The sequence below is a fragment of the Hemicordylus capensis genome, chromosome 1 (assembly GCF_027244095.1).
Source record: "Hemicordylus capensis ecotype Gifberg chromosome 1, rHemCap1.1.pri, whole genome shotgun sequence".
Lineage (NCBI taxonomy): Eukaryota > Metazoa > Chordata > Lepidosauria > Squamata > Cordylidae > Hemicordylus > Hemicordylus capensis.
Window position 1 is genome coordinate 280643269 of NC_069657.1, and position 26865 is coordinate 280670133.

The window sequence follows — 26865 nt, forward strand, 5'->3', positions numbered from 1 at the left end:
GGCCGGTCCGCAAGTAGCCTGGCAACTGCAGACGGACCTGCAGACCTCATGATGATCTCAATGGGCGGTGGGGTTCATAATGAAGAAGACATTCTCTTAAATACCCAGGGCCCAAGCTGAGAACACTTAAATAACTAGATGGGGCTGGGGTTACCACCAAAAATCTCTCTCCTCGGGCTCTTGTAAGGTCCAGGGCTGTTCTCTGCGCAGGCATAATCCCATGCATATAAATGCATAGAAGACCACCCAACAAAACATCATTACAGGTAAATAATCTGTTCCTCCTCCTCCACAGCTAGTAGCAGCTCATAGGGGTAGTGATTTTGATTGGGCCTGTGGCATATGAGGAAAGAGTTTCACCCTCATCCTGCCCCAACTGCTTATAGCTATACACACACACCCAAATTATTATTTTTAGTCATATTCACACATCTCTGATGTCATGTCTAGTTTGTCACAAAGATAGTCTCTGCTCTGACATTCGTGCATCATTTAAAAAAGAGATTCTACTTTTTTCTGTTGTTCATATTCACATTTATGCAGATTGATAGTCATGCAAGTAGTAATCCTGTTTTAATCAAGTAGTAGCCCTATTAGTTAAATATTTAAGTTAAATTGTTACTAAATTTTGTTCACCATGAGCCATTCAAGATAGAGCAAATGAGAAAATCATCAGAAGCTCTTACACCTCACTCGGGGTCAGAATTCTGAGAAAGCACATCATGGTCTGAAGATTAGGAAGGAATTTTGGGCAATTTTGTGTATACTGGATATGATTTACTCAGACAGTTGAGTGCTAAATTGTTTTTCATAAGCAGAATGAAACTGGAATTTAAGATATTGGGAGATGGCTGAAATCAGTCCTCCAAACTGTATGGGAAAGAATCTAAGGGCAGCTTCACATGTAATGGTGGCAAGTTGGGGCGGGGGGGGGATCCTCTAGTTCCTGATGAGCCCGCACTCCCAGTACATCCACCTCTTCTGTGTCCTACGGACCTGGAAGCGTTGGGTGGCCAGTGTTGAGTTCCCTCTTTCACCTGACATTTGTAACCTAGATTTGAAGTTTGGTAGAGAATGCTGGATGGTGGAGGGAACCCAGCATTGTCCACTCAACATTTCTGAGTTTGTATGACATGAAAGAGACAGAAGTAGCAGGAGCATGTGCTTCCCAGGAACCAGCATTTCTCCCCTACTTGCTTCTATTAACATGTGAAGCCGCCATATGTATTACAAGAGGGAAATCCCTTCAGTGAGACGACATAGGCATTTATATTAAGGATGAAGATGGGGCAGTGGTAGGACTGCCTGCTCTCTGTTGTATCATTTTGCTTTGTGCCTTAAACTATATAAGCTCAGTAGAACCATGTTTGCTTATACTAGGTTGTTATAGCCACTCACTAATCACTTTCATCTTATTTGTTATAGAATACTATGGACAAAGCGTTGTGATGTTTGGTGTTGTATGACCATTATGGTGAGATGCAAAGCAGGTGTACTGTCCTGCTAGCACACAAACACACACTCTTGAGCAAAAAACCTTTCCACTGCAACTGAGATTAATTCTGACACAAAACTACCAGAACAGAACAATAATGCTTTGAAGATTGCAGTTTTTTCAGTCCTGAGGATTTGCTTCTCATTTTTAAACACAGCTTTTTTAATTCTGTGTAAATTGTTCGTATAAATTTAGTTTCTCTCTTCTGAGTCTGTATATCTCCGTATGGTTCTTAGGTGGAAAGCTATGATTTGTCTGCTTGTGTTTTTAAGCGTAACCCTTTGAACGAGTGTCAGACAAGTGTTGTTTGCCTCCACAAACAGGAAGTGTGGGCTTCCTATCTGTTTTCAGATAAAGCACTTTCAATCTAAAAAGTAACACATTGGGCTTATTCACAACAAAGGAAATCCTCTACTTCCCATCATAACCTGTTGCCTCAAAGGAAATACGCGCTTGTGGGCATAGATGCGGAAACCATCCAACGTGTGACACTCAGGAAGTAATTTTGTGGCCATCCTGTAGAATCTTGACACATTTGGATATTATTTTGTGAAGCCTCGGTGTGCCTGGTATGCGGGTGTGAAACATAGATACTGCTGCTAGAAGCAAGCAGTATATCAGTGACTAACAGCTGGGGGTGCACAGATTAGATCCAGCGTGCAGATGGCTGCCACGATTTGACTCAACTAAAGTCATCCTAATGGGGTGCCCTTGAAGCTGCAGAGCCTCAAGGGTTCTCTCTTGAGAACCAAAGGAAATAGGATGCATGCACCTACAGGGGCTCCGCACTGCTGTCTTCCCAAGAGATCATGCGGTTAGAGCAGGGCTGCACAACTTCGACCCACCAGCTGATGTTGGACTACAATTCCCATCACTCCTGACTGTTAGCCACTGGCTGGGAATGTTGGGAGTTGTAGTCCAACAGCAGCTGAAGGGCCTAAGTCAGGCATCCCCAAACTGTGGCCCTCCAGATGTTGCTGAACTACGACTTCCAGCATACCCAGCCACAAAAAATTGTGTCTAGGGATTCTGGGAGTTGTAGTTCAGCAACAACTGGAGGGCCGCAGTTTGGGGATGCCTGGCCTAAGTTGTGCAGCCTTGTGTTAGGGAGAACCTAGAGCTGCCACTGGCAAATGTTTCCCTATTGCCAATGAAATAGTCTAAATCTAGGGCAGATAGTGCATTGCCCCCAACTCAACAAAGTCTTCTAAACAGTAGGACCTTGTGCTATTTACAAAATGGTGGCACAAAAGTTTTTCATTTAGCCAGGGAAAGAATCCCATAGAGTTGGGCCTGGTATGGAGAGATTCCTGCTGCACATGCACTCTGCTCTCATCTCTTGACTGATTGGGGATATCTAAAGACTTGTCTAAGAGAGAGGTGTTTATAGCTTTCCTAAAAGCCAACAAGAGCTGGCTCAGTCAGGCTTCCCTAGGTAAGAAGTGATGTCTGTGACTGATTTAGACCTATATATGTAGTCTGGGAAGCCTGTTGAAGGAAAGCTGGAGGGTCTGTTGCTGTGAATGTAGGAGCAGGGAGGCAACATGGCTGCTGTGGGCTCCTCTGGACCTACAAAGGTTTTCCTAGCCTCCACAGCTCCGACCTGCAGGCTGGCTATTGTGAGGAAAGGAAGAAAAAGCATTTTTTGGAGTGTGGGGAAGGGAAAGAGGAGGCCTTGGCACTTGGCGGGCTGAATGCTGGCCATATGTTCCCTCTTGCAGCATACGTGACTCAAAGCCTCTTGAGTGTCTGGCTCCAGAAAGGGCAAGTTTGGACTAGGAAAAACAACAAGAATCTTAATCTTATAATGGGGTCACTCAAGTGCCTCCAAAGATAGTTATTAGACCAAGGGTACAGAAGGAAAATAAAAGATCCCCAGCAAGAAGGAAATGAGTGAAAATTGTCTGGGGAAGTTTTAAGAGCTATTTATCCTGTCAGCTCTGACAAATAGTTAATGCATCCTCTTCTTTGGGCAGCTTGCTCAGACAATGAGCAACACATCCATGATCCTCATCAAAAACCAAGAAGGCAGCCTCAGTACGTGGGAATTTGACCTGTTGGTAATTAAAAAGTGACTGAAAAAAATTAATCCTGGCAGATCTAAGGATGACACACAAAGTATAAAGCTATCTGAAGTTCCATGTTGTAGCTGCTGTAGATCTTCCACACTTGCCATTGATTCCAGTTTCCTTCCCTCTGGCGATGAGGCTTTTGATGTTCACCTTGATGCATTGTATGCAGGGCAGTCACTCAGATCATCTAACTTCTGTGGGAGTTACTGTGTGTGCATGAAAGAGGGAGATAGATTGATATCAGTAGTGGAAAAATGCTTACCAGGCCTGAATGTTAGAGGAAATGGAAATTTGCCTTTTCAGATACATCAGTAGTGCAGCATGTTGAACCTCCCTCTGCCTTTGGGGTCATAGCTCACCCCAAAGGGGTCGAAACTTTCTACCTTTCCCCCCCTTAATCTATGCCATTTCATATTCCGTTTATTCTCATACAATAAAGGTGTCAGTTCTGTCATGATAAGAATCCTTCCCTGTGGATGTGTGCTCACGCATGCTGACTACTGGGTTTCACTTTAGAAGAGCGTTGAGGTCACATTCCAATGAAAGGAAATGGGGAAAATTAACGTTTCTATGCGATGTTCGACTCTTGAGTAATGTCAGCGTGGTGAAAATACCTGTTTTAACACTCCAGTAGCTACTTTAATACAGCAGTGTAAAGTAGGAGATGTTAACTATTTAGTATTTCTTTTTTCATACCTTTGGAACACGCTCCCTGCTGAAATAAGAGCCTCCCTATCACTTACAACTTTTAAGAAGGCAGTCAAGTCCCAAGCTTTTAATTAGATACTGTTTTAATAGTGTGATGATTTTTAATAGTTTTAACGTCATTTTAAGTTTGAAATTAAGCTTTAAATTGTGGTAATATTTTAACCTTTTTACTTGTTTTTATTGTTTTGTTGTAAACTGCCAAGAGACTTGCGTTTTGGGAGGTATTCCCAAATGTTTTTGACTACAACTCTCATAATCCCCAAGCAAAAACTATTGCAGCTGGGGATTCTGGGAGTTGTAGTCAACAACATAAGGGAATCCCTGTTAGAGGAAAGACTGTGTGAGTAATATGTGCAAATCTCATTTGTATGGTGGTACAGTTTATAACAGTTGTCTGCTGTTCAGCATATCTGCTTTCACTATACAGGTACAATCACACATGTGTAATACTTGCATGAAATATGCAACCATTATCAGTTCAGAATATACTAAATTTACTACATCTTTTTCATCAAAGCTGCTGTTTCATATTAGCATTCATGGTTTAAATCCTAGGGCAACTTGATCATGGTCATTAGCTTGTAGTTTGCTTATTATAGGGGATCTCCCATTGTGAGGGGAGGTGAAAATAGCTAAGTTTTGCAGACCATAGCTATATTATGCATGATTGATTCTCCATTGTATTTGAACTAGACTTCCAAGCATAATTTTGTATCTATCTTTATAATTAATTCTCTTAACCAGCCAACTTGGGGATATGGCAAGGCAATGCATTCTGGCGAGGGAGTCACCTGATTGGCTGAGCTCTGTTTGGCTTGCGGAGCCGCCTGATTGGCTGGGCGCAGTTGTGAGGAGGGGCTGTCTCTGCTGCAGCCTGGGCTGGGAGGCGGGAGGCAGTGGGAAGGACCGGCCCTGGCCTGGCGCCAGAGGAGGTGAGTGGGACATGCGTGCCTTGGGACATGCATGCCCAGGATTTGGCGGCGGAACTCTCACGACATGCTGCGAGTTCCAAAGTGAGGACTGAGGAGGAGAGGGGGAAGAAAGTGCCCGGCAAGTAGAGGAGGGGGGAGAGAAAGGGGGCGGGGTGGAAGAGAAAGGCGGCAGGGGGCAGGGTGGAAGAGAAAGGCGGCAGGGGGTGGGGGGGAGAGAAAGGCGGCAGGGGGCGGGGGGGAGAGAAAGGCGGCGGCGGGGCCCTTCCTGACCGCCCGCCATGGCTCTGTGTAGTGGGAGGAACAGGAGGTGAGGAGGGCTGGAGAGCACAGGCCGGAGGGAAGGGGAAGAGAGGAGAGACCCGGGGCAGGAGGAAGAGGGAGGGGGAAACAACAGCCGGCCCAAAAGCGCCGCACATATGCTCTGTGCGGGGTTGGTTAGTATATATACAATTCTCTAAGGCAGGAGTGGGGAACCTTGGCCCTCCAGCTGTTTTTGAACTGCAACTGCCATCATCCCCAGCCACAAATATTGTGTTTGGGGATGGTGGGAGTTGTAGGGCCAAGGTTCCCCACCCCTGCTCTAAGGTGTACCTGTAGCTAATCCTGTGCATGGCAGCTCGCATGAGAGTTTGCGAGCGAGCTGCTGGGAGGGAGAGAGGAAAGTGACAGCGGCGGCGGGGAAGAAAAGACAAATGGGCAGGGAGGCAAACTGACAGGCATGCCACTGGTTGGGGGGGGGGAACAGTGGCTGGAGGGGGGGGAGAAAGCGGCAGCCAGAGGAGGGAGAGAAAGCAGCAGGCAGCGGCTGGCCAGGTGGCTGGCTGGAGAGAGAAAACAAGCGGGTGGGCAGGGGAGAGAGTAAGCGGCTGCTGGTGGGGGGGGGGGGGGGTCCAGCGGAAGCGTGCACCACCCCATAAGAACATAAGAACAGCTCTGCTGGATCAGGCCCTCCAATCTGCGGCCTCCACTGCGAATCGGCTGGAGAGCACATGTCTACTCCAACCGGCCTACTAATGAGGAGGGTGGCCAAGCAGGCGTGGTAGAGGGTGGCGAAACCTCCTTTGGGCCAGCATGCTGCCCAAATGACTGGTCAGGCCATACTCAGCCTATTTCAGGCCTCTCTGCACCTGCGCAGAGAGCCCTGAAATGGGACAAGAACGGAGTGGAGGGGAGAGCCGAAAGGACGGGGGGATGTTTGAGAACGAGGGAGGGGGGCCTAAATCTGGCACTTCATCTAAGCTTAGGGCCTCACATTATAAGAGACTTCTGAATAGAGAAAATGACTAAATTTCAAGTTTTATATAATTAGCTGAAAAATTACTGTGCCCCCCCGCCAGCAAGTGGGGCGGGGGCCTCATGGGTATATGCCCCTTCCATTGGTTTTTCAATTTAGTTATACTGAACTGTGTAACTGCTCTTGTGTTTTTGTACCTTAGCATCTCTAAATATTTTAAAGTAACAAATCATAATATATTTTCAGTTAAAAGAGACTTCTAATGCAAATAGGCTTATTGCAAAATAAGTCTTTTTCTTAGATTATTTTTCTTGTATCTTTGCCAAGTATATATGAAAAAATTAAACATTTATTATTATTTTATTATCCTTTTAAGAATATTTTTAATGCTACGGGGCCTCAAGCTTCACATTACTTCACATTACCTCAGCATGACCTAATCCAGGCCTGGTTAGATGATGATGGAGTGAAAGGGATTCCTAAGGAGGATATGGAGATTGCAGAGAAACTAAATGTTTTCTTTGCATCTGTATTCACAGCAGGGGATACTGAGCGTATATCTGTGCCTGAACTGAGCTTCTCAGGGACAGAGACTAAAGAATGGAGTCAGATAGAGGTGACAAGAGATGACGTTCTAAACTGTCTGGAAAAACTAAAAGTTAACCAGGTGGCATCCACCTGAGAGTCCTACAAGAAAATTGCCAACCTCCTTGCAAAAATATGTAACATTCCTATAATCAGACTCGGTACCAGAAGACTGGGAAGCAGTGAATGTAACACTGATTTTCAGAAAGGGTGTATCCAGGAAATTACAGGCTGGTTAGCATAATGTCTGTGCTGGGCAAATAGAAGGAAAGCATTCTCAAAGATAAAAAATTTAAGAATATAGAAGAACAGATCCTGCTGAAGGAGAACCAGCATGGCTTCGGCAAAGGTAAATCTTCTCTCACCAACCTTTTGGAGTTGTTTGAGAGTATCAACTGGCGTGTGGATAAAGGTGACCCAGTTGACATAGTATATTTAGAGTTTCAAAAAGCTTTTAACAAAGTTCCTCATCAAAGACTCTTGAGAAAACTTAGCAGCCATGGGGTAACAGGTAAAGTTCATGTGTGGATTGGTAATTGGTTGAAAAACAGGAAACAGAGGGTAGGAATAAATGGGGACCGTTCTCTAAATGGAGAGAAGTTAGAAGTGTGGCCCACCCGGGATCAGTACTGGGACCAGTGCTCTTTAACTTGTTCATAAGTGATTTAGAAGTTGGGGTACACAGCGAGGTGGCCAAATTTGCAGATGACACCAAACTATTTAGGGTAGTGAATTCCAAAACAGATTGTGAGGGGCTCCAAAAGGATCTCTCCAAACTCATTGAGTGGGCAACAAAATGGCAGATGCGATTCAGTGTTAGCAAGCATAAAGTGATGCATATTGGGGCAAAAAAACCCAACAACTACATATACGGTAATGGGGATCTGAGCTGTCGGTGACTGACCAGGAGAGAGCTCTTGGGGTTGTGGTGGACATCTCATTGGATGTGTTGACACAATGTGTGACAGCTGTGAAGGCCAACTCCATGTTTGGAATTATTAGGAAGGGTATTGAAAATAATGGCCTTATACAAATCTTTGGTGTGGCCACATTTGGGGTACTGCATACAGTTCTGGTCACCATACTTCAAAAAGGACAGTATAGAACTGGAGAAGGTGCAGAAGAAGGCAACCAAAATGCTCAGGGGCCTAGAGCACCTTCTTTATGAGGCAAAGCTACAACACCTGGGGCTTGTTAGTTTAGAAAAAAGATGACTGAGGGGTGACGTGATAGAGGTCTATAAACATGTGCTGGGTGTGGAGAGAGAGATTGAGATTTTTCTCCCTCTCTCATAACACTGGAACCAAGGGTCATCCCATGAAACTGATTGTGAAGAAAGTTTGGACCAACAGAAGGAAGTACTTTTTCACACAATGCATAATTAACCTATGAATTTCTCTGCCACCAGATGTGGTGAGAGCCACCAGCCTGGATAGCTTTAAGAAAGTTTTAGATAAATTCACAGAGGACAAGTCTGTCATGGTCTGAGGGCTATAGGTCACTTCCAGTGTAAGAGGCAAGATGCCTCTAAATACCAGTTGCAGGGGAGCAATAGCAGGAGAGAGGGCATGCCTGCAGGCTTCCCAGAGACATCTGGTGGGCCACCATGTGAAACGGGATCCTGGACTAAATAGGCCTTGGGCCTGATCCAGCAGGACTGTTCTTACTGTTCAGACTTATATGATGTATCTTAGCAGGACTTGTACCAGATAGACATTTGGCTTGTTATCTAGTTATGCTTTTTCTCCCAAATTAGGAGTGGAATATTCTGGCTAAATACATAAAATTTGTTGAACTGTCACAGAAACAGTTGTTTGTGGCTATGTCTAACTCTAATACTTCCACTTCTAATATTTCAGGTTTTAGGTCCTGCTCCAAAATGGTGCTCATTTCTGGATAATTTGACAGAAGAATTGGAGGAGAACCCAGAGACAACTGTGTATGATGACTATAAGTTTGTAACAAGAAAAGACCTTGAAAACTTAGGTAAATTATTTACTATTATAAATGTACAAGAGGTTTACTATGTCTTGTACTTTTCCTTTTATTCTCTCCTCAAGGATTCACTTTGCTAAGTACTATTTCAGTTGTGGCAAATAACTCTGTGAACAAGTACCAGGATAAGAAGTTGCTCCAAGTTGGTCTGAATCAACTCATGACATAAGATTACAGTGCTGATATCCCAGCTCCTTTCTAGCCCAAATAGGGAACTACTTGTTTCTGCATTGATCCACTTTTCAGAGTATAGCATTATTTAGGAATGTGTAGAACGTTCTACAGTCAGAATGTTCCACCTCAAAACAGGTCATTTTGAGTGTTCCGAGGTTTTAAAAGGAGGCCTTTAAAGGGGGGGCCTGTTTTGAGCTTGAAATTGAGTGACCCGTTATGAGGCAGTATGTTCTGACCCATTCCAAGTTCCATTTTGGAATCCAAAATGGCACTCTGAATGGGTCGGAATATTCTTACAGAACAGGGTCATTCTGTCTGAACAACTGGCTTGATTGGTTGTGCAGATGGAATGTTCTGTACATTTTGTGTTGCATTCCAAGCTTAGAATGCAACAAAAAATAGGTTTTGTGCACACCCCTAGTATTATTAGTTGGTTGTTTCACTCCACTTAATTGCCACTGTCAGAAATCCACCCTGACATTCTTCTCACATCCAGGGAGGTGATTTGTTTTTATATTGTTTTATAATAACAGTCTCCAGGTTCTGCAAATTTATTCAGTTTTTACTTTTTTTTGCTGCCACCATATGATTACTTATTACCCTGCTTGCAGTACTCAACATCTTGGTTACATAGCCTTGTTAACGCAGGATAGGTGTATATGTTCAGTGTACAAATGAAACAAAACTTGAGGTGTAGAACAAAAACAAGAATAAGTTTATTGTTTACAATTGATTGGAATAAAGATTTCTGCACGGCAGGGCACATAAACTTCTCTACAAAGTTGCAAAGTATGTCAGCTGTCTAACTCTCTCTGAGTGATTTTTCTTTCTTGATAAAATGTAATGTTTAGGAAGGTGATCTAACTTAGACAGGTAAATAAAACTTGGTTTGCAAACTTAGTGAATCAACTCAGCCCTTCCTGTCGGACACCAAGAAGTTTCACTTCTGGACACCTTTCACATTCAAGGTTTCTTTCCCATGCTTAACACTCCCCTACTTTCAGAGCACTGCCCAGTATACTGCTGGTTCCACATTCACCACTCAAGTCTCACATAAACCCCTGAACACTCTCTCTTGTTCAGATCACATAAAACAATCTCTCTGCTACGCTCTGTTCAACCTCTCATTCCTAACAATCAGCTTCAACACTCCTACTCCAGCACCAACTCCAAATGTCTTTTCCTAACCAACTGTCTTTATTTAAATCCCTTCCCTTGGAACATTCCATGCCTGGTTACTATGGCAACTCACACTCCAGCTCCTATAAGTACTTTCCATCACAGCCACATTTCAAAGAAAATGTGTCCATGCACAAAATATAATCACATGCATAATCTGGTCCCCCACAGCAATTCTGCCTGCTGAAGAGGCAGGCCCATTGTTCAGTTTAAAAGTTGCTTATCTCTTTGGCAGTGTGAACGAACTATTGCCACAGTAAAATTCACAGTAAATTTCATGCTCTGGTTGTGCAAAAGGTGGATAAAATGCAGGCCTGGGGATAAAATGCAGACTGATCTGGCTGCCACTCCATATTCCTTCCTCTAGCAGTGCCCTGGGGCGGGGGGGGGGGGCGGCTGCATAGTCTAAATATCTTATGCTAGTACAACATTTTGTTGTAAACAGCCCACAGACTTGCGTTTTGGGCAGTATATAAATATGTTAAATAAAAATAAAAATAATTTCTGTGCTACACAGTGATTAGCTGTGTTGTGTGAGCACAAATGAATTTAATAAAGCAATGATTAAGCATTTTCATTTCAAAGACCCACATTCCAGATGTATTTAAGATTAGTATGGAAGTGAGGCTAACTTAAGCTAAATTTAACAAGTTTATAAATGTTATATTGTATCCGATGAATTGTTTAAGACATATTTAGCTATGCAAGGGAAAATAGAGAAGAATAGTTGATTTTGTTTTTTAGTAATGAGCTGGTATAGTGAGAAATGTTATTAATTTCCCCAGATGAGGCAGAGGGAAGAGAAGGCACCAAGTGAAGGAGAGAGTGGGCAGGGCAGGGCAAGCCTGCTAATCTGCAATGTGATGAGTGCTCTGTTGTGCTTGTCTGTTTGTTTTGTTGCCCCCGTCCGTCTCTTGGACATGATGGAATGTGAGCAAAACACTCTGGGCTCTTCATATTTTTCTTTTGTTTACAAAGCCATATTAAGCCAACAAGAAATTTATATGACGCTGCTGTTTTTCACAGACATTTGTATATAATGGACCTACATGTTTTCGCTACACACTGGCTTGAGAAGTGTTGTGTAAAGAGGCCCAACATTTCAGACGGTCAGTTCAGACCAGTGTTCCCTGTAACCGAGATTCCCAGATGTTGTTGACTACAGCTCCCAGCATTCCCCTGCTGCAGTGGCCTTTGGCTAGGGATTATGGGAGTGTGGTCAACATCATGGAATCCCTGTTATAGGCAACACCAGTTCAGACCCCTCCACACCTGGCAGTTTTCCAGATTGGGTGAAGGGACGCTGTGTGCATGATCTACGTGTAAATAAATTGCTGTCTGTCCATCCCATGTACTGGATTCCAGACACATATAAAGGCTGCAAAATTGGCACTTGGTGTGTATGCTTCCCACCTAGCACACACTAGTGTAGACAAATGTCATCTGTGAAGTACCTCTGAATTTGTTTTGTATCGCTTATCAAAAGATTTCCTGGTACATTAACGTGTATGTGTGTTTGTGTCCAGGGCTTGCTCATCTTATTGGATCACCACTTCTCCGAGCATACATGCATGGCTTTTTCATGGACATACGACTGTATCACAAGGTAAACAGAGTGAACTGTTTAAGGCTGATAGATCACCCTCCCTGGGAGAAGATACATCATGGAGAGAAACATGGCTTGTTTGAGGGTTTTTTGTGGGTTTTTTGTGGGTTTTTCCTTGTTATATGCTGTTTTTGTTCACAGGTTAAAATGATGGTGAATCCATTTGCCTATGAGGAATATAGAAGAGAGAAAATTAGACAGAAGATAGAAGAAACACGTGCACACAGAGTGCAACTAAAGGTAAAGATTATACTTCTCAAGAAATTGTTCTTAAATTGAACTGACTTAGAACATTGCATGCAGAAGAAAATCAAAATAATACCAAACTCCTGCATGCAGTGTAATTCTATAAAATTAATACAATGGTAACTATTTAATGTGAGAACAATGTGTTTTACTACTATTTCTTTTATTTACATACCACATTTCAACACCAAAAAAATGGAGCTAAATAATACTCTTGGGTGACTAGGTTCCAAGTCAGAAAGGAAACATCCATGCTAAGGATTTGAGGCAACTTCCTATGCAATGTGGCTAGTTTAGAACCCCTTCTAGTATTTTCTGATGATGATGAAAATATATATGCCACATTAGTCTGGTCTTGGACTGTATTAAAGATGATTGATTGATTGATATGCCACTTTTCAACAAAAAAGTTCTTCAAGCAATTTACATAGCAAAAGGAGTGAGAAAATGATTCCCTGTCCCAAAGGGACTTGTAGTTTTAAACAAACAAAGAAACCATAAGGGAGACTTCTGTAACAGCCATTGAGAGAAACATTATGCAGGGTGGATAAGGATGGTCTCCCACGAAATACAAGCGAGTCAGCACTCTTTTGCTTTGTTAACAGGAGTGACATAGGAACCACTGCAGTGCAATTCCTCTCTATGGAGGAATAACTTGAATAACTTAACTGGGGTAACTTGAGAAGCCTTGAGCCGCAGTAGAGGATCCCACACTGTATCCTGTCCTCACAGAAAACACTGTGTGGGGCTGAGCCAAAGCATGGACTCTTCTCAGATGGCCAGAAGCTTCTCGTATTTCACAGGGAGGGATGCAGATATGTGTGTGTTTTGGTTTTCAAAAGCCTAGCTGAAATTTAAACTTCTGATAATTGAGAATTTATACATAAAAATAAAGTTGTTCTTGGACCATTATGCTTTGTTGGAAAATATGCCAAACATGCAAGGTTGAATGTAGAAAGTATCAGATAAAGAGGCCTGCACTTCTTTTCATTCACTAGAAACTTCCCAAGGTTAATAAAGAGCTGGCCTTGAAACTGATTGAAGAAGGAGGAGAAGAGCCACAAAATGCAAGAAAAAAGAAGCAAAAGGTAGGGTTTCCTTCCCTGTCTGTGTCACAGCTTCCATGGAGCAGGAGCAAAACTGAAAGTGGATTCTAACCTCCCAAGTGCCAAGTAATCAAATGTGGTGGTTTGGGGATCTGTATATTTCTGTGCATAACTTAAGGCCTGTATCTCCATGGCAGAGCATGTACCTTTGTTTGCAGAAGGAGCAGGGTTCTGTTCCTGCCATCTCCATTTAAAGCATCTTGATCAGCAGGGCTGAGAAAGAAGGTCTTAAAGGGCCATGTATAGGAAGTTGGAGATGGAAGAGACCTTGGAGGTCTTCTACTCCAACCCCTGGCTCAGTGCAGGAAACTGCAACAGCATCCCTGACAGATGGCTGCCCAGACTCTGTTTGGACACCTCCGGAGAAAGAGAACCCACCACTGTGCAAGGCAGACGGTTCCACTGTCAAACAGCTCTTACAGTTAGGGAATTTCTCCTCATGTCTAGCCAAAATCTGCTTCCTTGTAATTTCAATCCATTGATTTGAGTCCTGCCCTCAGAGAACAAGTCTGCTCCACTCAGAAGCAGAACTGGACTAAACAGGCCAATAATCTAACTGGTTAAAAGGCAGCTTCCTGTGTTCTTCAGACTTCTGCTAGCAGAATGTACCTTTTACAATCCATCCTCACTTGAATAGCACTCTTTAATGTATGTTATGTTGCATATCTTTTAAATGTGCAGGCTTACTAATCAGAGCATCAGGTGTATTACAAAGCATGTTGTTATCTTTGGGGATCACTTGATTTCATGTTGTTTGGGAAATGAATGAAGGAGATCATCCTACAACAGAGAAGTTGTATTTGAAATTTAATAGAAATCAAGACGACATAGAGTTATCTTACTGAATCTAATGAAAGTTAGACAACACGACTGCAGTGGGTGAGAATGCAGGGGTGAAACAATTAGTAGCATGAGTAGTGGAACAATTAGTATGGCTCCAGCTGCCTTGCTGTCTAGATTTGGCCTTTTGTTTTTCTCTGTGTAAAGGTAAGGTAAATTCTGACAACCGTTTCTGTTTCCCTGATGAGCCATAAAGCAGCTGGTGTTAGTAATATTCTTGTTCACTATTCTTTCTGCATATTTTTAGACTGACCATTACAGCTTTCCCCCCCTCCCCTTTCTGGGCAGCTGTACAAACAAATTGTGGGGGCAGATTAAGTCCCAAGTGTTAGTACTTTTCCAACTGCAGCGGTCAGATGACATTTTTCTAACTAACCACTCATCAACAAGTTAAATTTAAAATTGTAACTCACTTGAGAAGTGAAGCTGCCTCACTTGTTGCAGCTTGTAAATAAGATGTCCCAGTTTGCCCCCCCAAAAAAAAATCCCATGCCAGCCCTGCTTTATTTAACAGTGACTGTGTCAAATACATTGTACTGCATTTCTTCTGGCAGTGTCTCGTGGACACACATGCAGATTTTTTTGCTCCAGTGGTGCCCAAGTGGGCATCAACCCTAGTTCCTTTCATGTCATCTTAAAGGAATTCGTGCAGGATGTTAGGACTGTCTTGTGCATTCTACAGATCTATTCTTTTGCCTTGCTTTAGATTTTAATATACATTTTACTTTGAAATATTTAAAGTGATATAGGCATCTGTGTGTGTGTGTGTGTGTGTGTGTGTGTATAAAACAAATATGTGTGTAATTTGGATCATCAAGGAATTTTCTCATATATGTCATGCTGTTTAGAGACCCATGTCTCATCTAATCTAACACAATATGCTTTCAACAATGCTAAATATAAATGTGAAATATTAAGTACTGTGGGGCCTTGAAGTCCCTGGGCATGATCCAGAGGTACATGCAGAATATCTCAGTTAATGCCTCCATATTGGCAGTTCCCTACTTTCACCCCAAACCTGCAAACTGCCTTTTTAATAAACAAAATTCTTTTTTCACTATTATTGAATGTTTATATATCCAAATAGTATGGATGCAAAATCGGGTGGCAGAAGAGAGGATAGTGTTAAGGGGGTTGAATTGTGTAAGCAAGAGCAATTGAATTTGCTGTTGCTTAGCATGGAAAAACCTGCATCAGACTTACAATTCAGTGCAGGCTGTCGATATGTCTGCATATGTTTTCAATATCCTGTTGGCTTCAAAAATACAATTCTTACAAAGATTGATGGTTCAGATGCCTCCTTAAACCTGTTTTTTGTTAAAGTAAAATTATCTGTTCACATTAAAAATAGCACACGTGCATCTTGGTTGGTCTCTTATCAAGTGGCTTTCTAAACTCAAGTTTTAAAAAGTAGATTTGAAGTTTGATGAAAGGCGGAAGGCTGCTGATAGGGGGAAGGCCTCAGACTGCTGTAGTGCCCTTTATACTTCATGGTATTTGATAGTTGCTGAGTGGATAGTTAAAATGAGCTTCCTTTGTGGCCAGATCCATCTTCCATATCATGTGTTGGTGGTCATTCCATTATAGGATATTAGGAAAGTCTGAAAATATCTGCTTCAAATATTCTGACATACCAAATTTTTCTAGCCTGCCCCATAAGCAAACTCTATGGTTACAGAAAAATATTTCAGTAAATGCTGTTGGTGAGTCATCCCTGGTGTGTCCTTCCAATAGTTTTAAATTGCTTCCTTAAAAAAAATAAAAAATTCAAGAGTTACACTCCATATAAAATATGCTGTAGAGTGACTGAAATTCAGTACATTGGTATAGTACATAAGAACAGCCCTGCTGGATCAGGCCCAAGGCCCATCTAGTCCAGCATCCTGTTTCACACAGTGGCCCACCAGATGCCGCTGGAAGCCACAGGCAGGAGTTGAGGGCGTGCCCTCTCTCCTGCTGTTACTCCCCTGCAACTGGTACTCAGAGGCATCCTGCCTTTTAGGCTGGAGGTGGCCTATAACCCTCCAACTAGTAGCCATTGATAGACATGTAGAGAGAGTTCAGTTCAATCAGTTATTGAAGCCATCTGGTGATGGTGTCTGTTTTAGACAAAGTGCCATTGACTGTCGTCTTTGCACTAGTACCACAGCTCATCAGTTTAAATCTAAAGTCTTGTCCTTGCATGACATACTCTCCTGATGTTTACTAAGACAGTGAAATGTACTAAGTAAATGGGAAGGGGTGAAGAAAATAATCTTTATTTCAAAAAATGCCTCCTTTTAAAAAAAAAACCCCTATGGAGTGAACTGTATGTGTTTAACAGGTTTATCAGAATGTTTTATGCTTCATAACCAGCTCTCATCTTGCTACTTTTTCTTCTAGAAAATGCCTAGCATTCTTAGTGATGATCGCTTCAAAGTCATGTTTGAGAACCCAGATTTCCAGGTGGATGAGAAGAGCGAAGAGTTTAGGTTGCTTAATCCACTTGTTTCTAAAATAAGTGAGAAAAGAAAGAAGAAATTAAGGATGTTGGAACATCAACAAATCCTGGGAGAGGTAAATCTGTGAAATGTTAGGATTGCCTTCTGTTCTCTAATATTTGTTTTAAAAGAAATAGGCCCAGGGCTGATGTATAGTTTCCAGACTGAGAATCTGAAAAAGCATACTTTACTCAAAGTGGGAGGGAAGCTTGTTTAAGCCAAGTTCTGATCAGGATTGGTATGGGGGTGGAGAGCAGTTCATGTCTTTTGAATTCCAGGAGAGTGGCTTTGTTTGTTGCCAAAGGAAGAAAAGCCATGTTGTTCTGTGGCATCTCCTGAGGTGCTACATTCTGAGCCATAGCTTAGTGGTAGAGCACATACCTTTGCATAGGGACTGTTCCACGTTCAATCTCTGGCACGTCTAGTTAAAGGAGCTCAAGCAGCAGAGCTACAAGAGACAGAGGCATCTTCATACGCTGATAATGTTCAGACTAACACACTGATTGAGGCCAGGTTAAATCACATGCTGCGAGTTTGGGAATCAGCAAGGGTTGGAAGGATACAGCTTTGGCATTTGTTGTTTTAATTCCCCTGCTTTCTGTATCTGAATGTGAAGTCTAACTCACGCTGAATATATTTTTCCCCTTGCCTTTGAGTGGAAATGTTGTCTTGATATATTCAGTTTAGAATTGTAGCTTGAATAACAAGTATCAACATCATATTGCTGCAGATCTACTCAGTGTGTGCGTATGCATTTTTTATTTTATTTTGTTAAGATATCTGTTGGTCCACTCCAAATAGCGCATCTGTAGAGTGTCACGTACTCTAATTGGGCAAATGGTTCTTTTAAGGAATACGAACAGGTTGTCTTTTTTTAAATAGTTATTTTTGTCTACAGGAAGGAGAGGAAGAACCAGAAGGAAAACCAAGTGATGCAGAAAGTTCTGAGACTTCAGATGATGAAAAAGGTTGGGTTGAAGAGGTCAGGAAACAGCGCAGACTTCTACGCCAAGAGGAAAAAGTAAAACGGCAGGAAAGGTTCAAGGAGGATCAGCAAACAGTCTTGAAGCCACAGTTTTTTGAAATTAAAGCTGGGGAAGAATTTAGAAGTTTCAAGGACACAACCAAAAGACAAAAGTTAATGAAGTAAGACTAGCATCTCTGTTTCATTCACTTGGCTTGTGATGAACTCCTTTTTTCCTTGCATAAGTTTGAAATGCCAGTTTTATGTGTTGGTGGTTTAGCAGACAGTGTTTGGAGATGGTTCTTCTAGCAGCCAGACATGGTGATGGAGAAGGGAGCATACCTTAGCTCACTTCTTGCCCTTAGGCAAAACAAATGAATTGTATTTGTATTGTACACCTCCCATACAGGGAGATGCACCTTTAGCCACTGAACCCACAAGCTACTTTCTAAAAAATGAATTTAGGGTTACATATGGAGCAGCACAAGCATTGCATGAAGCCATCTACAGGGGACATAGTCCAGTAAATCTCAAGCACACCCTGAATGGCCTATATTTAGCCATTGTCCCATCTTACATATCCACACACAACCTTGTGAACCAACTTTGATTTCATTGTTCTATTCTTTTTAATTCCATAGATTTTCACAATTCATAGCCAAATATTGGTTAAAGCTTTAATTTAATAAAGATTTTCCACCCTGATAATTTTACTTGTCCTAAAAAAAACCTTGTAGAGAGTTGCTCAAGCAGCCTATTTTGGCTCCCATAAACCTAACAGAATGAACCTTGACTTTAGATGTGGACTGTTGAGCCTACTGAGAACTGGCCGATTCTGAGGCTGCCCATTTTCGTCTTGTTGTTCAAGAACTTGCTGTTAGAATAAAGTAATAGCTCTTAGTGAGGCTTGCTTAGAAGAAAGTCTGATAGGTTTGATTAACTGAGTCTATCTGATTAATTCCTTTTATTCTAAGCATTATATTACTTTAGTAATTTGGTCTTGCTCTGTTTGAAACCGTCAGATTGCCTTTAGTCTAGATTAACTTTATAGCTTTAAAAATGGCTGCTATATGTTAGAAATGATGTTTTAATTACTAGAATATTCTCTAGCGACTTCTATTACTATTATCTATATACCATTCTTCAGTGAAAATGTTCTTAAAGCAGTTTTCACAGAGAAAAATAAGAAGATGGCTCCCTTTCCCCAAAGGACTCACAGTCTAAGAAAAAACACAAGGGCGACACCAGCAATAGCCACTCGAGAAATGTTGTGCTGGGTCTGGATAGGGTCCGTTGCTCTCTTGACAATCACCACTTGGAAAGGTGCCTCTTTGCCTAGTTGGGAGGGAATAATTAACAGCTCATATTTGCATGATTAAGGGAACAGGGCTGGATTAATTTATTTTAGAAAACCGCCTCCGAGTCTTTAGAAAGCCAAATGGTGGAGTTCAGGTGTTTGATAGAGAGTGTTTGAGATGGTCTATTGTTATAGAATTCATTGCTTCAAGATGTGATAAGAATCAGTAACTTAGAGAATATGTTTTTCAAGAGATTAAACAAATGTATGGCAAAATTCATCTCTTGAAGTCTGACAATATGATAAAAACAGATCCTCCATATTCAAGGGCAGTGTTCCTCTGGCCACAAAGAGTAAACATGCCATGCTTCAAAGCTGAACAGCAATCATTAACTGGCCACTGTTGGAGACAGGAGATAGATGGGCCTTTATTCTATTTCAGAAAGGTGGTGTTTACACTGTTCAGCTAATTACTGGAAAAAGTGAGTCGGTGTTCTGTGATATTCATGAAACCTGATACATAGAAATATTTCTAGTCAGTCATAGGTTTCTTTCTTTTGTTCATCCAAGTATTCCTGATTCGTGTTTTCTACCTCACACGAAAAGCTGTTATAAGCAAGATGATCTTTAAATCAAGATGCATGTCGCATGTTGGCATGGGAGAGACACACTGAAATAGTGCTATAGTGAAATAAAGACCTCTGATAAAATTACTGCCGTGATTCACATCTAGGGAACACTCATAAATAAAATACTGCAGGAGTTGGTTGCCTGATATGAATCAAGCTTTAACTTTTCCTGCACTGCACTGTCCTCCTCCTAAAGCAGGGCTGCAAAACGCCAGCCTTCCACTGTTTCTGGACTTCAATTCCCATAATCCACAGCCATAGTGGCCAATAGTCAGGGATGATGGAAGCTGTAGTCCAACAGCTGGAGGACCAAAGTTGGGCAGCCATGTCCTAAATGGATGGTCTGCATAATTAGTTCATTCAGTGAAGAGGATACTAGGGATATAAATTGTGACTATAAGTCTGTGTACACAAACACAATGCTGCCATGTATGGGGGTGGCCTATTTCTTTCCCACAGCCGCCCCTTGTTCCTCACTGAGTGCTTCTTTGACCTTCAGGGTAGGGTGCAGAGGGCTGCTGCTAGAAGGTAAGAGCTAAAACAGCCACCTTGGGCCCACATAGAACAGCATACACAGTGTTTTAAGCAATCTAGAAAAGTCCCCTTTTATTTTTATGGCAGAGTTAAGTTCATTTATTCTCTTAAGAGTATATTTCATTCTCTTTCTGTGAAATCAAAGGTGCGTACTGAAAATATTTCTAGGCTACTTTTTGCTAAAACAAACATCTAAAAGTGGCTTACAAAATAAATACAGCAAAACTATATAGAATGATCGTAATAAGCATCATTTTCAGAGTAGCACTATAACAGTATTAAAAATTATTGAAAAGGCCTGGAATAATTAGGGGGAAAACAGAATTTGCCTAGCATTGAAAAGATAGCATGGGGCCAGTTTGGATGATACCTTAGCAGCCCACACGATTAGAATAAAACATGCTCAACACACCGTCTTCTGCAGATGTCCAATATCCTCCCAGCATTCCCTTTATTCTGTGGGGAGACTGTTCATCTGAATGGCCGCTCTAAACGTACTCCAAAGAATGAACAGCCTGCCCACTCAGATAAAGGAATGTACCAGGAGGATGTTGGGACATCTGTGGAAGATGTCTCAACTGGTGTGCTCTTAGCATGTCCCCTTTCTAATCATGTGGACTGGTAAGGTATTAGATGTATATGCCCTTTTACTCTCTTTTTTTGTGTAGGACATGTAAGAGAGAGCTTCCTGCATCTCAGCTGTGTGAATGGTTTCTCCAATCTACTTAATAGCTCAGCATTTTATTGTTTCTTATGGTGGCCTTTGTGGAGCAGTTTGATTCTTACATAAAACAGGGATTCTTTTGTCATATTCCTCACTCACTGTTTCCATGTTACTCAAAGCTTAATTTCTAAAGTGCCGATGTCTTCAGTTTTAAAGACTTGAGTTGCTGATGAGCTGAGAGAGAAATATATACCAGTTTTGAATCAGTACAATAATTGAAGAGAAAACTTAAATTGAAACTTCCAGATAAATTGCTTAATTATGTTTGAAATGACAGCAGAACAGCTTGTTTCAGTATAGGTACATACATCATTTATTAACTTATTTTTCTATGTATCTGTAAGATGCTGATCATACACTGATTTTTCTCTCCCATGTCCTTTGTAGAAAAACACTTGGAGACCGCTTGGAGCTTGAAGAAAAAGTTAGTGCACTTAGTGTACATGATACCACTATAGGAAGCAAACAAGTAACCTTTAAATTAAAAAAGGTAAGCTACAATCTTCACTAGACTGATGTCTAGTGTAATAATGTAATTATTATTACATTATTAGCTTTTAAAAATTTTATTTACTTTACTGTGCTGTTTGCACTGAGCCTGTGGCATCCCCCCTGCCGCGTGCCTGCCCCCGCAGTGCCCCCGCCCCCCGCAGCTCTCCCCATTGGGCGGGCCAGGGCCAGGCACTCCTCACCTCAGAGATCTCCCCACCTTCACCTGAGCTGCACTCCTGCTCCTCCTCCATCCTGTTGCTTCCATCCCCCTCACCCTTCTTGGTCGTGGCTGCAGCATTGCTGCCAAGCTGCAGCCCCCTATCCCCAGAGACCTCCCCACCCGCACCCGAGCCCCGCTCCTGCTCCTCCCCCCAGGAGCAGCAGCAGTGGTTGACTGGGCCATTCCTCGCTGCTGCCACCAGCATGGCCACTCGTTCTTCCCAGGCCGCTGACAGGCCCGGGCCCATCCCTTGCCTGCCTGCCTCCCTCTGACAGTGACCTCGGTAGCCCCAAACAGCAGCAGCAGTTGACTGGGCCCTTCCTTGCTGCTAGTGCTGCCATGGCCGCTCATTCCCCTCAGGCTGCTGACAGGCTCAGGCCCGTCCCTTGCTCTTTCTTCTGTCTCTCTTCCCCCTCCCTTCTTTTTCTCTTTCTCCTTCACTCGCTCTTCCCCACTCTTTCTTCTTCCTCCCTTCATGTTTTTTCTCTCCCTCCCTCCCTCCCTGAGTTAACAGATTTTGTTCATCTTGTTTCCTCATTTAATTCACACAAGGGCATCCTTCTTCTCCTGAAGGGGCTCTTTCCTCCCTCACGACTCGTCTTTTTGCCGACCTCTGCCTGCTATCCTTTTATATATATATAGATTGCTCTTCTCTACAGTCAAGAACATCTTCTGACCATTAACAGTTGCATTCCAACTGACCTTAACCATCACAGACTCCTCCTTATCTGCATATGGAATCCCCACTGCCCAATCACCACAGTGCCACAGGCTCCTCCCCCCATCTGCATATGGAATCTCAACTGCCCAATCACCACGGTGATTCTGCTCTCACAGGCTCCTTCTCCCTATCTGCATATGGAATCCCCACTGCCCAATCAGGTGCTTCTGCTTGCAAACTCCATCAGCTAATCGCCTCCTTTCTAGCAAGTCCAGGCCCGTCTTGGAGAATGTGTGGTGGTAGATTATACCACCACACACAAAGGTCTCATGACGGTTTACAATGCTACTAATGTAATGTTAAATTATCTGGTAGCACGTTTACTCCCCTGCCTCTGTATCTAAATGTTGATTATTGTCTCCAGGGCTGGCCTCTGTGTATAATTGATTATTTCTGTTTGCTTTGCATAACTCATTTTGTTGCTTCAAGTAATAGGGATAAGCAAGTTGCTATACAGGGTAGCAAATATCCTAACCATGTTGGCACTGACATTTCACACACAGTGAAATTTGTAGCAAATTCAAGGTTTCCTTCTAAGATGGGATATCTGATAATTTTTAAGAGGAGCCAAATTCGTTTCTGTATGACAAATGAAATTTCTCAAATGGTTTGTGCATACATTTACATCAACCAGTAATGTGTACATGCAAGTTGCACAATTGCAAAAATTGTGTATATGTTTTTAACTTGTTTAATAGATTGTGTTTTCTTATTCCAATTTAATATTTTTATTGTGTCCACTGTTTAATAGTTTTGTTTTTTAAAATTTATTGTAAACTTCTTTGAGATTATTTTAATGAAAGACGGTATATAAATCTAACAATGTTGCACAAAAGTAAGCCCATTATTTCCATTAGGCTTACTGATCTTTAACATTTGCACAGGTTGCGCAGCTTGCATATAGTTGTGCACACAATGTTACTGGGCTGATGTAAAATATGCAGTATGTCAGCCAGCAACTCCAGAAACTAGCGGAAGAACGAACTGAATTACAGCTAATAATTTCATAAACTAACTTTTTATACCTTAGATGACCTTTACATTATTGCTGCAGATTAAAACCAAAACAATTCTCTGGTGACTTGTACTTGCTCGCTCTTTAATTTGACTAAAACCAAGCACTGTCTAGTGCAGATCTCTTGTATTTTAGTATTAACTAGCTGGCCCGGGCACAGGGCATCTGCGTCTCTAGTTCTCCCTCATTCTTGGCCCCTTGTTTTGAGCTCTCCCTTCTCCTACCACCCCCACCCTCATTGTTTTCTCTCTCGTTCCAACTGCCTGGCCAGCCGCTTTTTCTGGCCAGCCACTGCTCTCTCTCCCCGGCTGCCACCGCTTTCTCCCCCCCACCTGGCTGCCACCACTTTCACTTTCTCTCCCCACCTGCATGCCCATTGGCTGGCCTGTCCATTGGCCTTATGTTCCTTGCCGCCATCGTTTTCCTCTCCCTCTCCTCTCGCTCACGAACTCTTGCAAGAGCTGTCACACATGGGATTAGCCACGAGTATGTCTTAGAGAATTAGATAAATAGATTGATAGAGTGATTGTTTGGAAGTGAAGTTTTGAATTCTCCTGTGTAACTTTTTCAGTCAGAGCAGCAGAAAAAACAGCAGGAAGCAGAGAAGCTTCATCATCAGGAAAGGAGAAAACTCAGACGTTCAGCTGGCCATCTCAAAAGTAAACGAGGAAAAGGACGACCATTCCATTGACATGACAGTTCTGCTTCTTCACTTGTGGCATTTGGAAAAAAGACTGTTTAAATCATGGGTAGAAAACAAAGGCTTTTCCAAGTCCTGTTTGACAGAGAACTGGATACAGAATCATTATGTGTTGAAACAACAGAACCACACATTGGGACTAGAGATATTTATGTAATTTAAAGGGGCATTGGTTGGTTATTGTATAACCATGTGTGCGATTCATATGCAGAACTCTCTCTATAAACTGGATGCTGCCTTTTTAAAAGCTGAATTTTAACAATGCACTGTGTTTTAAAACAAAAAAAATTAATAGCTTCAATTTTGGAGGACTGAAAAGTTTGATCTGCCAAATCTTAAAATAAATGATTAAAGCAATTTTGTCCTGCAGCAACTTAAAGGGAAATGTTAATGAGATATAGATATAGATATCATAAACACACACACACACACACACACACACATATATCTATACGAATGTGGATGCATTTGTTGTGCATTTGTCTATGAGTGCCAATATTGCTTAATTATCCAAAGGAAAAATGGACAGTGCTTGACAGTCCTTGACACTGTATAGATGCTGGGTCTGATTTTGCAGAAGTTTCATCTAATGTTACTTAGACGATTTAACCCAAAGATGAAATTGTGATAACTCTTCAAACATTAACTGAATCTAAGAGTTTTATATCATCAGTGTGTTTGGATTTGTAATGCTGCCTATCTAAGTCTGGAAACAGACATCTATGGATTTTAGTCTTAGGCCTGCTTCATCTACACCTCCCTCCTTGGTCTGGTATTCTCACAGTGTACAATGCTTATTATCATGTCACTTAGTGTTGGTTGATACTGTAGTGTTATAATGCAAGGGCTTGCTCCCATAGAAGAAAGAGACACCCGTTTAAACACCAAAACAACCATTCCCTTTGGTGAAGAAGCCAAAAATATGAGGTCCTTTCCAAAAAGAACTGCTCCAGATTCAATTGGGGGGGGGGATGCATTGCCAGTTCCTCTACAATCTGTTCAAAGGTCAATACAGAAACAAACCCATGTAGGTTTTGATTTGGTATGTTTATGCTCAAGATGTCTAATTTCATTTTTGGGGAAAATCATAACTGGGGAGCATTTAAAAAGATGGGGGGCCCTATCATGTTAAAGAAGTTATCCTTTTTTAGAAGGAAAGTGGCTGGTTTTTCCACTCCTCGAATGAAGGGCTTTGCATATCTAAGGCTGTCACCGGGTACCACTCACTGTGTACAATTGACTCTCTCTTCTTGGCTTCAGTTTGCTTTGGGAATTGGCTCCTCCTGTTGTCACCTTAAGTGGAGCAGCAGGGAAATGCTTGACTAACAAGCAGAAGGTTGTCAGTTCAAATCCCTGCTGGTACTATATCAGGCAGTAGCGATATAGGAAGGTGCTGAAAGCCCATCTCATACTGCATGGGAGGAGGCAATGGTAAACCCCTCCTGTATTCTACCAAAGACAACCACAGGGCTCTGTGGGCGCCAGGAGTCGGAATCAGCTTGACGGCACACTTTACCTGTCTTTTCTTAATTGGAGGCTTCAGTCTGTATTTGATGTACATGGAATACTTGCAAGAAAATATTTTTGGGTTTCATTATTTTTAAATGCCTTTTCTGAAAAGTGGGGCACTAGGTTAAATTTTACCATGAATATCAGTTGCTTAAATAGTGTGTATGCAGCCCTGCTGTGCTAAATCTACTGTGGGATTACTGATTCATGACTGCTAAAGTGAAATGTTCACTAATTATAGGGCTGCAGAATTCTGGCCCATTTATTAAATGCAACTCATCCTTATTAGTGTACTAGTGCAAATACTGCTGTGCTCATCAACCCCTGCTAACTTGGCAAAGAGGCACCTTTTAATGTGGTGATTCTCTTTCTTTAGCAGGGGGAGAGTAACTGGCCCTATCTATTCCCTCCAGTGACTGTTGCTGGTGTCTATCTTATGTTTCTTTTTAGATTGTGAGCCCTTTGGGGACAGGGATTCATCTTATTTATGTATTATTTCTCTGTGTAAACCACCCTGAGCCATTTTTGGAAGGGCGGTATAGAAATCGAATTAATAATTATAATTATAATTAATAATATTTGTATACAGCTTTTCAACAACAACAAAAAGGTTCCCAAAGCAGTTTACATAGAAAAATAATAATCTAAAGAGCTCTTGATTTTAAAGAAGAAGAAGAAGAAGAATCAAGTTAGACACCAAATTTAGCCATTGGAGGAAAATTGTGCTGGGGTTGAATGGGGATGGTTATCTCCCCCTGCGAAATATGAGAGCCATCGTTCTGAGGTGTCTCTTAGCCCAGTTAGCAGGGTGGATGTTAATTCTAACATAACTAGAGAGAAACGAGAATTTGGCAAGAAATCTCAAATTCAAAAGAACTCTCATTCTGTTTGCTTAAATATATATAAGTTGCATGGTTCATTCTAGTGGGGGAGGGTTTCTCTGCAGAATTTTAGACACACTGGCTGACACTCAGATCAAATAATTCTTGAGTAGTCCAATTGAAATTAAGTGGTTCTTTAGAGTAACTCCTAAGTAGGACTATTGAATAACTTAGTCTGGATGTCAGCCACATATTCCAAATTTTTGCCTTGCAGTGGTGAATGTAAGAGCGGGGATGGCTGGGAGTGCAATCGTGTAGTCAAAGGAACTGAGGATGTATGGGGAAAGTTTATGGGGAGCTGTAGAATGACTTGTTGCCTACCAGAAGTCTCTTGGGCATTCTTTTGGTTGCACAATTTTCAGGGTGTGTTTGTACATCCAGGTGCACAAGAAACATTTTAGACACTGAAAGTTTCAAGACTCCACAGCTGCACTCATTATTCCATCATCTCAAAACTTAGTCATGGCTGTGTTGATTCTTGGACCTTGGTAACAGAAGTTTAACAGAACTCTTTTTATGTCATTGCT

At 42.0% G+C, this 26865-nt stretch overlaps 1 protein-coding gene across 2 annotated transcripts in view; it reads left to right on the plus strand.

Moving 5' to 3' along the window:
• NOL10 (nucleolar protein 10) overlaps window positions 1-24305 on the plus strand; it is a 60832-nt gene extending 36527 nt beyond the window's left edge. For both annotated transcript variants that reach the window (XM_053285650.1, XM_053285651.1), the window contains 8 exons: window positions 8886-9012; window positions 11901-11980; window positions 12122-12220; window positions 13225-13314; window positions 16555-16728; window positions 17551-17798; window positions 21188-21290; window positions 23820-24305. In XM_053285650.1, the coding sequence (XP_053141625.1) occupies window positions 8886-9012; window positions 11901-11980; window positions 12122-12220; window positions 13225-13314; window positions 16555-16728; window positions 17551-17798; window positions 21188-21290; window positions 23820-23939 (1041 nt within the window). In that variant the 3' untranslated portion in view covers window positions 23940-24305. The remainder of the gene's footprint in view (window positions 1-8885; window positions 9013-11900; window positions 11981-12121; window positions 12221-13224; window positions 13315-16554; window positions 16729-17550; window positions 17799-21187; window positions 21291-23819) is intronic.
• Window positions 24306-26865: the final 2560 nt, after the last annotated feature.